Source organism: Acipenser ruthenus, chromosome 9, assembly GCF_902713425.1.
Source record: "Acipenser ruthenus chromosome 9, fAciRut3.2 maternal haplotype, whole genome shotgun sequence".
Lineage (NCBI taxonomy): Eukaryota > Metazoa > Chordata > Actinopteri > Acipenseriformes > Acipenseridae > Acipenser > Acipenser ruthenus.
This window is the reverse complement of record NC_081197.1, coordinates 39,335,057-39,349,653: the sequence shown is the minus strand read 5'-3', so window position 1 is coordinate 39,349,653 and position 14,597 is coordinate 39,335,057. Positions and strand designations below refer to the sequence as shown.

General features: G+C 35.8%; 1 protein-coding gene across 4 annotated transcripts in view; it reads left to right on the top strand.

Moving 5' to 3' along the window:
• The window catches only part of LOC117405929 (immunoglobulin superfamily member 3-like), a 32,305-nt gene that overhangs the window by 8,926 nt on the left and 8,782 nt on the right, over positions 1–14,597 (top strand). Inside the window, exons 1-6 of one of the 4 annotated variants that reach the window (XM_034923786.2) lie at positions 1,891–2,411; positions 6,462–6,598; positions 7,702–8,079; positions 9,586–9,996; positions 10,351–10,740; positions 13,510–13,890. In XM_034923786.2, the coding sequence (XP_034779677.2) occupies positions 6,523–6,598; positions 7,702–8,079; positions 9,586–9,996; positions 10,351–10,740; positions 13,510–13,890 (1,636 nt within the window). In that variant the 5' untranslated portion in view covers positions 1,891–2,411; positions 6,462–6,522. Of the gene's footprint in view, positions 1–1,890; positions 2,412–6,461; positions 6,599–7,701; positions 8,080–9,585; positions 9,997–10,350; positions 10,741–13,509; positions 13,891–14,597 lie in introns of those variants that run through there. The other 3 variants (XM_034923781.2, XM_034923782.2, XM_059029966.1) reach the window with 3 other exon arrangements.

The following is a 14,597-nucleotide window of genomic DNA, read 5'->3' as shown; positions in this document are numbered from 1 at the left end:
CGTTTCGGGTCTGGTTAAGAGGACAAAATACACTGAAACCTAAAAGATTCGTTCTTTCAGTTGATAGTACTAGCTACTGTGTTTGAAGTTTGGAAAATGTCCCATTTTCTCTTTAGTAAAGCCTGAGGTGTTTTCTTTGATATTTGAAATACAACTCTTAACTAATGAGAACCTCAGTTGCTTTAATCCCCGGTTATCACAACCTTACAATCTACTATTTTATGCACTCACCACATTTTAATATTGAGCAGGCTGCAGCTGTATTTTAGTAGAATATTAAAATATCAAGTGCTGTTTGGATAAAACACATGCTCTTCAATGGAACTAAAAAGCTCTATGCAAGGTTCTAAACTGTACAACCTTGTCCTCTAGGGATTCAAACCAAGTTTCCAAGTCAACATTTGTTATGTACTACAGGTGATATTTCTGCCAAATAGATCAAATCTGAGAAGAAGTCAAGGTTTGTCATACTTGCAAGGGAGATGGTTGTCTACAAGTACACTTGATGTGTCCTCTTAAGTTATAACTTTTTCAAGGTCCTGGATTTTAATGAAAAATGTAATTATTTATGCTCTGACAAACAAACAAATCAGCAAGTCGGCTTGGCAACAGGCTGCTGTCAATAGGACATTTGTTTATCCAAACTGTTGTGTTGTTGCAGGACAACACATTTTGAAATCCCACTGAAAGCCTTATCACATAATATACAATAAACACCCAAACGTCTGATATTTAAAGTGATGCCAATTCACAGTAGTTCCTGGGAGGAACTGACACAAAAAACAGTTCTCTCACTGCTTAGCAAAAGATGAAAAGTACTCACTGACTATTGCAGAATGATATATCTGAAAAACAGTTCACTAATACTATCCATATACATACAGTACTTTGTAACACACCAAACAATTAGACATGTCCTACTGCTAGCTGGTAAAAACAACCTGTTATGAAAATACACCCAATTGATTGCATTCAGTGTTTTTAAAGGTTACAGAAGCTCCATAAAGTTTCTTAACAGCTTCAGTAGAAAAAAGCTTGAATCCATTGCAGAAAACCAACAGCTCTCCCAAAGCCGCACCCATTTTTAATGATGGAAAAACAGTATGTTTCCTAGGTAACCAAGGCAGTTGCTAGGAACATGCCTTGAGTCCCTCCTAGTGGGAGTTAAGTTCTGGTAATACTTTATTTGCATAAATAATTACTATACATAATGAATATGCAGTTACTCATGAAGTTCAGCACAAGGGGTGCTTGTGTGTATCCACCATTAGTCTGCATGTAACTAATATTTAGTTACATATTTCCACTTCAATGAGGTACTTATTCTGTCACTCAAAATGAAGTGTTACCTCCGATTCTATATTCTGTGACCTGTTATTAATATTTAGCAGTAGTGTATGTAAGCTTCATGTCAATGATTTAATCTACCAAACACTCCTAAACTGTATGTTTGTAATACATTTGTATACTTGTCTTTCTCAGCTGAAATAAAACGTATTTGTCATATATGAAAATGCTATGGGTCCATGAGTGGCTCACCTGATAAAGAGGCGTGTATACAGTCAGGGGAGCACAGGGTGTATACAGTCAGTTGACTTGGTTGTAGGATCGAGGACGTTGCTTGACCTTCGGTTCTCATGTAAACTGTTACCTGGCTTCCCAGTTAAAATTAAAGAATTGATAAATGACTGAAACCTACAAATTAACTTTAGTTAAGTATGTGTACACGTTATTATTATTATTATTATTATTATTATTATTATTATTATTATTATTATTATTATTATTATTTATTTCTTAGCAGACACCCTTATCCAGGGCGACTTACAATTGTTACAAGTAATCACATTATTTTTACATACAATTACCCATTTATACAGTTGGGTTTTTACTGGAGCAATCTAGGTAAAGTACCTTTATGTTTATAGCACATAAATACTAAAGCACATTAGATCTTCATTAGCAAGGTAAAATGTGACAAAACAAGTTTTTTCACTTCACATTGTCACCATGGAAATGAGCTAGGTAGCAAAAACAGTCAAAAACAATCATAGTACTGTGTCCATAAATGTATGCCCATTCTTGTTTAAATTGCAATAAAAATGATAGAACAAAAGGAACAAAAAACAGTACGGGACCAATAGGAAGATAAGTATTTTTTCTTTTTTTTAATACACAATGAATTTAATTAAATACAACATAATTACAGATAATTGCTGAAGGCTAGACTGAAGGCGGGGGAGGTGTGCTTGTCACATTGCATTCACACTTTGATCTGCATGAGAAAAGGTTTTAAAAGGCTGAGTGAGTTTCACTTCTCCGGTGCAGAATGGAAACTTTTTACTTCTCTCTATGTTGGTCGTGCTGGAAAAAAGAGGGGGAAATTCTACCTGGCCTGGCTTCAAAACATGGTAAAGTTGAGAATGTTCTATAAAACTAAACAGCTGAATAACTGTTGACGATTGTATGATTTAGTATCTCTATGCAGGAAGTTATTATAAAATTTTATATCGTCTCGTATTACATGGAGTCAGTCTAAAATAGAGCTACAGATTATTGTAACTTCTATAAACAGGAATATGTGAGTGACCAAAGGATTTAATCAATGAGATTATTATTTGTTTATTTAGCAGACGCCTTTATCCAAGGCGACTTACAGAGACTAGGGTGTGTGAACTATGCTTCAGCTGCAGAGTCACTTACAATTACGTCTCACCCACAAGACGGAGCACAAGGAGGTTAAGTGACTTGCTCAGGGTCACACAATGAGTCAGTGGCTGAGGTGGGATTTGAACCGGGGACCGCCTGGTTACAAGCCCGTTCTTTAACCACTGGACCACACAGCCTCCTTATATGGCCTTTACTGTAAGAAGGCAGTTGTATTATAGACACTCAAATACAAAACAAACGTAATGATTTTTGTGTAATATAATAAACTAAAGAATGCTTTCTTTATGAACATTCATTTTCAAAAACAATAATGTATTTTATTCACAAAAAAGGGCTAGAGATGAAGAGCTCTTTGTTGTAGTTTTGCTTGTTAAAAGTAGCAAGACATTCAAAATGTACAAAAAGCAGTTTAGCTTAAGTAGTTTATTTAATAAGGATTTTCTTTTGCACATAACCCTATAGCATGTTTAATTTTTACAGATACACAATAGATTTTGGGTACAAAGCAATAACACTGATAAACATAACTGGGGGTATTATAGCATATCATTGAATCTTTTAGCTGCTATAAGTATAAGGGCACCATTGTTAAAATGTAATTGTAAGGTATGTAATAAATACATTTAATAAATAAATACTAGTCCTTACATTATATATATATATATATATATATATATATATATATATATACACACACAGGTAGTGGACAAAGAAATGGAAACACTTGGGTAAATGAGGGACGCAAAGTATATTGAAAGCAAGGGCTTCCACACAGGTGTGGATCATGCGTTAGTTAAGCAAATAACATCCCAGCATGCTTAGGGTCATGTATAAAAATGCTAGACAGGCCTGGTTGCCTATAATTATGGCTAGCATGGCTGCAAGAGGAGACCTCAGTGACTTTGAAAGAGGGGTGATTGTTGGGGCACGTTTGGCAGGAGCTTCAGTGACCAAGACAGCTCAACTTGCTGATGTTTCACGAGCAACGGTGTCTAAGGTGATGTCGGCATGGAACTCCGAGGGAAAGACATCATCAGCAAAGGACAACAGTGGGCGGAAGCGCATACTCCAGGATCGTGATATCTGTGCATTAATTCGAAGTGCAAGGCAAAACAGGCGAGCAACTGCCGATCAATTGACTGCAAATTTCAACCTGGGGCACGAGCAGCCAGTTTCATCAAAAATGGTCCGCCGAGAACTCCACAGAGCGGGATACCATAGTGGCCCAACGCCCTATTAAGTGACTTTACATTGGTGTTTCCATTTCTTTGTCCACTACCTATATATATATATATATATATATATATATATATATATATATATATATATATATATATATATATATATATATATATATATAAATGTAAGTACATGTGCAGCTTTTTGAAAATTCAGTATGGTGTATTATAATTTTAATGGTAATACTTATTTTTTTCACCAGATGGTGCTAATTGTACAAGGTAGGATTTAGACATGATTTACAGTGCCTATAGAAAGTCTACACTCCCTTTAAAAATGCTCACCTTTTGCTGCCTTATAGCCTGGAATTAAAAGGCATTACAATATTTTTTTTTCCATTTATCTACACATCCTACCCCACAACTTCCAAGTGATAAAAATATTCTAGAAATTTGTAGGAAATTAATTCAAAATAAAAACTGAAATAGCTTGGTTGGATAAGTGTCCAACCTCCTTGTAATAGCAGTCCTAAATTAGCTCAGGTGTAACCAATCGCCTTCAAAATCACACACCAAGTTAAGTTACATGATTTCAGGAAAAATTCAGCAGTTTATGTAGGTTCCCTCTACTGAGTAGTGCTTTTCAAAGCAAAGACTCAACCATGAGCACCAAGGCGCTTTCAAAAGAACTCTGGGACAAAGTTGTTGAAAGGCACAGATCAGGGGATGGGTATAAAAAATATCAAAGGCCTTGAATATCCCTTGGAGCACAGTCAAGACAATTATTAAGAAGTGGAAGGTGTATGGCACCACCAAGACCCTGCCTAGATCAGGCTGTCCCTCCAAACTGAATGACCGAGCAAGAAGGAGACTGATCAGAGAGGCTACCAAGAGGCCAATGGCAAACTTTGCAAGAGCTACAGGCTTTTATGGCCAAGACTGGTCAAAGTGTGCATGTGACAACAATATCCCAAGCACTCCACAAATCTGGCCTGTATGGTAGGGTGGCAAGAAGGAAGCCATTACTCAAGAAAGCCCACCTTGAATCCTGTTTGAAGTATGCAAAAAAACACTCAGCAGATTCTTTAACCATGTGGCAAAACGTTTTGTGGTCTGATGAAACTAAAATTGAACTTTTTGGCCTAATTGCAAAGCATTATGTTTGACGCAAACCCAACACAGCACATCACCCAAAGAACACCATCCCTACTGTGAAGCATGGTGGTGGCAACATCATGTTATGGGGATGTTTCTCATCGGCAGGGACTGGGGCACTTGTCAGGATAGAAGGGAAAATGAATGGAGCAAAGTATAGAGAAGTCCTTGAGGAAAACCTGCTGCCCTCTGCAAGAAAGCTGAAACTGGGACGGAAGTTCACCTTTCAGCATGACCATGACCCAAAGCACACAGCCAAAGCTACACTGGAGTGGCTAAGGAACAAAAAGGTACATGTCCTTGAGTCCCAGTGCCCCGACCTAAATCCAATCGAAAATTTGTGGCATGACTTGAAGATTGGTGTCCATCAATGCTCCCCAAGGAACTTGACAGAGCTTGAAGTTTTGTAAAGAAAATTGGTCAAATATTGCCAAATCTAGGTGTGCAAAGTTGGTAGAGACCTATCCCAACAGACTCACCGCTGTAAGGTGCTTCCAACAAGTATTAACTCGGGGGGTGGAGACTTTATGATGTTTCAGTTTTGTATTTTTAATATATAATATTTTTCTCAATAAAAACTTTTTTCCCCTTAACATTGTGGAGTATGGTGTGTAGATATGTGGAAAAAAATCCTCATTTAATGCATGAAACTCTGAGGCACTGACACAACAAAATGTGAAAAAAGTTCAAGGAGGTGTAGACTTTCTGTAGGCACTGTACATCTTTAGGTTGTTATACAGACTTGCCCTCATTGAATGTTTAGAGCTGAATTGTTTAAATTTATTGGGATGCAGTGCAAAAAGCACTCAAGGTGATGACAAGGTACAGTAGAAATGTAAAGAAATGTATAATAATAATAATAATAATAATACTTTTTCAAACCTGGATTTAAACCTGCTAATCATATTGGGTCTCTAGTGTGCACTTTTGTTTTGCAATCTTTGAACTGGAACAAAAAGGAAGCAGTGGGCTTTAATCGTTCAATCTCAAGTTACCCAGTTTCAAGACAATCAGAAAGTTATCATGTTGATAATACAAAACAAACACTTTATGAATAGGTGAAGTGGGTGTAGATCAGGGCCAGCTCTGTCATTATGTCTTATTATGTCAAGGCAACAATTTCCCTATGGGGAAAGAAAAGCATTAGATAGCATGGGTTACCTAATATCATTTTAACAAGGGCACACACTGCTGAATTAGGGGATTAGCCAGCAGAGAATGTAGGGCAATTTATTGCCTTTCCAGTCTTAAAAGCCTTAACAGGTAGATTTTAGGCAGTGGTGGTAGATTTTAGGCAGTGGTGTGTGGTAAAATGGGAAAGAGAATAAAACAAGAAAAACTGGCTGGCTGTGAACACAGCCCACATTCTGTCTGTTCTCCATTGCAAACCATGCATCTGCTTACTGTCAGTTACTGATTTGCTGCAATGGAAAACCACACTGTCATTTCCTCTTGCAGCTAAAAGACACTGGTCTGTCTCACAAGTTGGTGTGAAGTGTAGACACTTTGAGGTGTCAGGATGGTACGGTTCAATATCGCCATGAATCATCAGAGAACCTCTCTGCTGTGTTTCCTTACTTTCCTTCTGCTCTGGGGTAAGTCCTAGCCCTTTGTTTTTAAGTTAGACTATCTTATTGGATTGGTATCCACTAAGCGTAAGCGCACGTCGAAAGACATTTTTTACACCACACTGTTCTACTCATATATCAAAAGCCAATAAATCGGTACAGAAAATATCACAGCTTAGATGACAGACTGCAATTCTAGTAGCGATTTTAGATGTATAACACCAATATTGTAACTTCCATTTGACATGATTGCCATACTGCAAATACAATGTATCTATGCTAGTTTTGTACCAAGTGAATTACCTTTTACATCTATTTACCTGAAGCTATTATTCTTTTTTTTACTATGAGGTGAATCAATCCACTTGTTTGGTTTGACATTGTACTTTCATTTGCTGCCTTTTATTGGACTAACTAAACAATAATTAATCACAAGCTTTCATCTGAAGAAGAGACCTTTGAGGTCTTGAAAGCTTGTGATTAATAATTGTTTAGTTATTCCAATAAAAGGTATTGCATCTCCTTCTCAGGTCCTTTTGTCATTAGAACAGATAACCAATGGAGATCGCTCTAGTTTTTTAAACAGTCTAATCCTAAAAGCATTTTGCAGTGTTGTGTCTTTGCTAGGTGAACCTTTGATAAAAAATATAGAGATATTGATCAACTCTTCATTGGTTATATTGAAATAGACCAAATTAATATGGTAACAAAAATATTGTTTGCAAGGATTTTTTTTAGTGTAAAATCACTATTGGATTTGCCTGCAGTCTATCTTTCTTTTTTGATATTATCAGTATGCTTTTGCAATATTTCCTTAAATACCAACTAGGCAGTCTACTAGCACTGTTCTTGGATATGGATGTTTTAACGTTCATCACTTGTCTCTCAGTGTCTCTATAGTTTTGGACCTCAATACATGGATGCTAGATTTCTTAGATTAAATCTAGATACCTTTATTTTGGTTCAAAAAGATAATATGGGAACTGTCCTCGTTAACACACAAATAATCAAGTCATATGATTCACAATATTAGTGATTTGCTGATTTTCACACATACCGGTTTGTAAGAAGGATTATTTAGCAGGTTTTTCTCTGATTTCCAAGTTTTGAGCTATGTTTTGTTTTAACAGATTACTCTGCTAGCCAGAGAACAGTCCAAATACAACAAGGACGGCTTTACAGAGCAAAGGGCTATCCAGTGATCGTATCGTGTAATGTGAGTGGATATGAAACAAACACACAACAGGAGTTTGAGTTCTCTTTCTTCAGCCCTGACAATCCACAACAAGAAATAAACATAATCAGCACAAAGGACACCAACTTTGCCTATGCTAAATATGGAGGAAGAGTTAGGCAAAACGACATTTTCATTGACAGACGCTCCAAAGACTCAGTTTTGCTCCACATCAGAAAACTAGTAGACGGCGATACAGGAGAGTATGAATGTCATACTCCAAACACAGATTCAAAATATTTTGGAACCTACAATGACAAAATGAACCTTACAGGTAGGACAGTAACTTTCTACAGTATTCGTAATACCCAAAATGATCTTGTCCCATTGACAGATAACTTGTTTAGTTTTCTATGATTCTTCTTGTGTCTTCTAAACCTGCTTTCCGTTTAGGAATAAGTGTATGACGTCTCATTTTGTCAAACTCATATATTGGTTGAAGGAAGGGTTTACTACCGGAATTATTAATAATAATAATAATAATAATAATAATAATAATAATATATATATATATATATATATATATACTGTATGTATATATATATATATATATATATATATATATATATATATATATATATATATATATATATATATATGCAGTTTATCTTATTTAAAGCAATAGTTTTAGTCTGAGGCCATTCTTTCTTACGGGTTCCAGACATTTATTTCAATCATAATCTTAAACCCATAGTTGTTGCTTCTGTTAATTACTATTTTATTTCTAGGATATTAGACAACAGGTTGCCTTCTAAAACAATATTTGCATGTTAATCTGCTGCTGATGTCTTTGGCAATTTTGCGATATGCATCATATACAGTGTCTGCAACTCCAGTAAGAACACTGTTTTGGCAGGATTCTTTGCCTCTCATTCATTCCTGCCTCTGAATGTAGGGCTGTACTCCAGGGATAGCATTGGAGAGTCGACCTCATAAACTGGTAGTTGACTAATCACACACTTCAAATTCAAAGCAGCAGCAGCAGCACCATAGTATATGGCTGTCTGAATTAAACCATTGTGACGTGTGATTTCAGATGGATGGAATCGCAGTTGCGGTTGCAATCCATTACATAATAATGACATTTTGGAACATTCATAGTTTAAAAAAAATCCAAGCAGCAGACATTATGTATATTAAAGTGGTGAAATAAATAGTCGTTCTACCCCTACTGTGCACAACAGGTTATCTGTATATGACAATGTAAAGGGCTATCCTGTAACAGTGTTGGTAACTTTCTTTACAGATCATATACAGTATAACATATTCATTACTGAGGAATTGTTCTAAATTACAGTGCAATTATGTAGTCATTATAGTCCAATATGTACATAGTTATCATAACATTGCTTGTAATTCTCATTGAATTCACAGTGTGGTCTAATGTAGTTATGCTGCTGCTGCATGGTAATATATGTGCATGTACCCTGAAACAGAAGGCTTAATTACACAGTTACACTGAGCACTAAGCTGTTACCAAGTTATACTAAAATAATAGTTACGTTAATAAAACTTTATTTATGTGCCCACTAACTGATAGTGTTGTTTTTTATTAATAAGCACGGTCAAAGAGATCCATACATCACTACTACATCTCTGACTATATGTAACATTCATTATCCAATTTGAGGAATGCTAAAAATATCTAGAAGTATGGCTCAGTTATCTTTTTTAATGTGATTTTTGTATTATTATTATGCATATACAATTAAACAGGTACTATATTTTTTGAGGAATTTGACCTTATACAGTGTTAATAATCCAGTCTATCTTTTTGCAGTCATTGAAGACACACTTGAAGCAACACTGGGTAAAGAGACTCTTAATAAATTTGAAGGGGACCCTCTGCAGTTGAAATGTGAGGTATCAAAACAAACCCTCCAGCACACACACATATCAGTGACCTGGTACCTTAATAAAACACCGGATCTGAGAGTTCCAATCATCTCACTGATGAGAGATTTTGTCTTGAACCCTGGAAGTGAATACAGAGCCAGGTATGAAGCAGGACACATCGGATTGGATAAGATCGGGGAGACAACCTACAGGCTGAGTATCTCCCAGCTGCAGCAATCAGACCAGGGGCAGATCTACTGTGAAGCCGGCGAGTGGATCCAAGATCCGGACAGATCCTGGTACCAAATTGCTTCAAAAACAACAGCAGCCACTACTGTTAATGTTCAGAGTGTGGGTGAGTTTATTTTTTTATATATATATATATATTTATACTGTATGTTATATATTCATCGGACTGGAGCAAGGGCTGAGTGGAGGAAGAACCTCATGAATTGAAATAGGAGAGAAGTGCTTGGAAGTGAGGGTGTTTTACCTGAAGTAAACACTTTGAAAATATGGCTCAATAAGTCTTAAGGACTCAGATGGTAATGCTACTGGCTTGGTGTTGGCCAAGTGTATTATTCAAGCAAATTGCTTATTAGATGTTGGTTAGCATTTTAAATTGCCAAAGACTAGTATACACTAGGTGATTTGAAAATGTAGAAATAATGTAATTTCAAATGAAATAATATGTATTATTCTGTTCCAGGGAAAGATTTCAATACACAGATTGTGACAAACCAAGGACCACTTACAGAAGGAGACACTTTAGAGATAAGATGCACAGTGGAAGCCCAAAATATTCCAGACCGCTACTTCTCAGTGGTTTGGTTAAGAAACAATGAGAAAATGGCCAGCTTCGGACCCACTGGTGTACTGGACATTGGGGATAGCTACACAACCAGAGAGAGCAATAGGCAGGTGAAAGTCGTCAAAAAAAGCAACAGCGACTACTTATTTATAGCCTACCATGTCAGCAAAGAGGACAGTGGAACATATCAATGCAGAGTTACTGAAATGGAGAAAGGATCAGGTGAAAATTTCATAAGCAAGACACCAAAATCCTCATCTGAAGTAGTGCTTGATATCCGCTCTTTACGTAAGTATTGCATGACTCCTTTTCACGAAGTGATAAACAATCAATAATTGAAATCAATAGTTTGTCCTGACCTTCTTAAGGTGTTTGTGATAGCCATGGAAATGTCTGAATATATTCGTCACAACAACAAGTTACACAAGACTAAGAATAAATAATAAAAAATGGGGCCTTTTTTATTATTTTAAAACTTTTGAGGTGTATGTAATTGTGTTTACCTATGACAATGATGATGATGATAATAATGATAATGATAATGATAGTGATAATGATGATGCATGAAAAGGACACATAGTGGCAACTGTAGCAAACCTCCCTTAAGGTACTTTTTCGTGTTTCGTTATAAACTGCTGAAAACTGATGAAGTTGCTACTAATTTTTTTTTCCGGTTATTGTTTGCGATATTAAAAAAAAACAAGGAGATTAGAGAGGGTTAAAAAAAAATCATAACCATAATAAATGACATCCTCAGGGTGTTATAATGCATTGTTTGTGTTAATCCAGCACATCAAAGCATATTATGCCTGTCTTAGGTCACATAATAATTTACCTTTTAGGGTAAAACTACTGTACCATGACATACAGTAATTGCTATTACTTCACAATGGAGAATCGGTCTGATTATATCCCAAATATGGGCCCTATTCACCAAAACAAAAACTAAAAAGTGTTATTCAAACAGTATTTATACTTTTTTTCAATAAATGAAATACTATTTTATATTCATTATCCTTTATGATAAGGGCACTATATATCTTATCTCTTGTCAATACAGTATATGCTGGATTGTACGCAGCGGTCAATCTTCAAATCATAGTTTTTTGCCTGTTAAAATGATGTTGTTTGGTTATTGGCAGTTGTTTTAAGAACTCTGTTTTGAAGAGTTATTAAAACCGTGCTTTAAAGAAGATATTGTATTTGTAACCCTTTCTAAAACAGCATGTCTCTGAATCTTTTTTTTCAAAATGAAACTCTAAATAAATGTAAAAATGAAGTGTTGGGCAAGTGAAAATCTCTCTGCCTTAATATCTGTTTTAGTGCTAGACTGTAATATAAATTGTGGTTTTGTGGTTCCATAAAGCGTGTCAGGCTATGTGGAGGAGGTAGAAGCAGAGATAAACAGAGCTTGAGCCCCGATTTCTATTAAACCATTTTGGCCATTTTGTTTTAGATTTAGATTTGTCTACTTTTGGGATGTAATTGTTTTGCACATCTAGTACTACATTTCTAAAAAACAGCCATCCTTTTTCTGTGGATGTTTTCTCTATTTTACTCCAATCTACTTCTGTTAGTCTCTGTTTCATACCTTCATAGTTTGCTTTTCTAAAATTGTAAACCTTAGCTTTAGTCATTACTTTGGGGGTTTAAAAAATACTTCAAATGAGACCATGTTGTGGTCTGAGTTTGCTAATGGCTCTCTGACCTCTGTTTTAGTTATTCTGTCTTCATTATTTGAAAAGACTAAATCAAGACATGCCTCCCCTCTAGTCTGTGCCTTGACAAATTGCGTTAGGAAACAGTCATTTGTCATTTCCACCATTTCAATTTCGTCCGTCGTACGTCCGTCGTAGCAATCCCATTAAGTCATCTAACTCCTTTTTTGTCTTCCAATCTTCCCTTGGGAGGTAAAGAAGCTGAAAATGGCAGTATCCGGTTTAGTATTGCATCTGTTGCTATGCATTCTGATTTGCATATCAACTGCATGCTGTTGTATATCAGATACATAAAAGTGGATAAAAGAATATTTTTTGGGTCTACTCAATTGTCTACTCAACCTATGTGTGTAGATATTTAGATATTTAAAATAGAGGCCCTTAGAGTACCAAGGTTAGGAATTTCAAACTTGCGCATGTGAGTCTCTTCAGTGAATTATTTTGGTGTGAAGAAATCATGCAAAGTTTTTAGCTTTGTGTTGCGTGTGCTTCGCTGTGTTTGATCTTGGAGTGTGAATAAAGTTTACTTTAGGTGGCAGTACAAATCTGTTTGTCTGATTTCCAAAAGAAGTCTATGCTAGAAAATATACAATTTAATTGTTCACGGGCCCCAAATTAGCCATTTCAAGGTTACAAAGGCTGTAAATTAGCTATTTAAAGATTACAAAGAAGCTGCATGGAAAAAAAAAACATGCTAAGGACCAAAAGTTATAATGCAAATGAGGGGTAAGCCTTTGTTATTTTAATAATAATAATAATAATAATAATAATAATAATAATAATAATAATAATAATAATAATAATAATAATAATAATAATACATTATAGGTTATAACTCCTTTAAAGCAGGCGTCTCAAACCCTGGTCCTGGACAGCCCCATATCCTCAGGTTTTATAGGTGTCTATGTCATCAACGACTAAAGATCTGGAGCACATGTTAATCTTGACTAATTAGCCAATAATTGCTGCAATTAAGTAACTGAGGGCTCAGTTGAAACGAAAACCAGAAGACCCTGTAGCTCTCCAGGACCACGGTTGGAGACCCCTGCTTTAATTCAATACTGAACACCGGTGCATATTTGTCATTTAACCAAAAATGAAATAAATATGAACGGAGGAACACAAAGGGCCTGAGCTGAGAAGAATAATTTAGCAGGCAGTAAATAAATTCATACAATAAACTTTGAAACAATATTTGTTTGGAGTGAGTTATGCTATTGATAACCTTTCCAAAACCAAAATTGCTCATAGACCAAAGAAACCAAAGTATAAAAGGTTAAGATGCAAATTATAGTATTGTGATCACCAATTGAAAAATAACTGTTTTTTCTTCACACAGCGAGCAACTTAAGTGTTGTTGTTTCAAGTAACACAGTTGATATTACTGAAGGAGATTCTCTTCATTTTGACTGCAAGGTGACTGGTTCACAAGGGCATCTCTCAGTCACCTGGCGACTCAGCCAGGGTCATGATATCATTACCCTGAACCAGATTGGTGTGCTACAGCCTGGCAGCTCATACCAGGAGCGCATTAGGAGTGGAGACATCCGCGTGGACAGAGTAAGCCAGGAGCTATTCACCCTGGAGATTTCCAACTCCCTGGCTTCAGACCAGGGCACATACATGTGCGTTGTGACAGAGTGTACTATCGAGGCCAATGGCAAATGGAAGCAAGAGGAAAGCAAGTTCCACGAAGTTGCTGTTACAATAAACTTGCTAAGTAAGAGAAATACAAACTTGAAATCATACCCATATCCAAATATGAAATGTAGGACAACCATGTAATAGCTCTTAACAGTGCATTATTTTACTTTGCCTGCCTTTTAGACATCCTTGATGGCCCTTTACTTCTCCTCTGCCACGCTTTGTGCCCCCAGATTTCCCATTAAAAACAGTGTTATTTATTTATTTATTTTCATAAAATGGCAGATACTAAAATATATCTAAAAGCCATTAAGACAATAATAGATTTAACATGACAAGATGAAAAATCCACTCTTTCTCTAATGAGCTTGGTTGTGACATAAATTTACATAAAAAAAATGTGCATTTGCCCTGAGGTGCAAGGGAAATACATTGTGTATCATCCTTAGTGAAGCTTCTTTTTCATCTTTCATAAACTAGCTGGGATACTGCTACTAAAACAGTGTAAAAGTCAGTCAAAGTAACAGAAATCACTGCTAACTGGGAGAAATAATGCAAATTAACATGCTCTTTAAAGTGTAACATCCACACAGAATTTATTAATAAATATGTGTTTGCATTTAACCAACCAAATATATAGTATGTAATATATGTATATGTACAGTATTAAAATCACAGGTCCATTATATAATAATACTTTCAAAGGTCTTTAGTCCTGTAAATCTATAGTATGATATTGTTACAAAATGAGATATTGTACTGAAGAAACTTTTAAATATATTA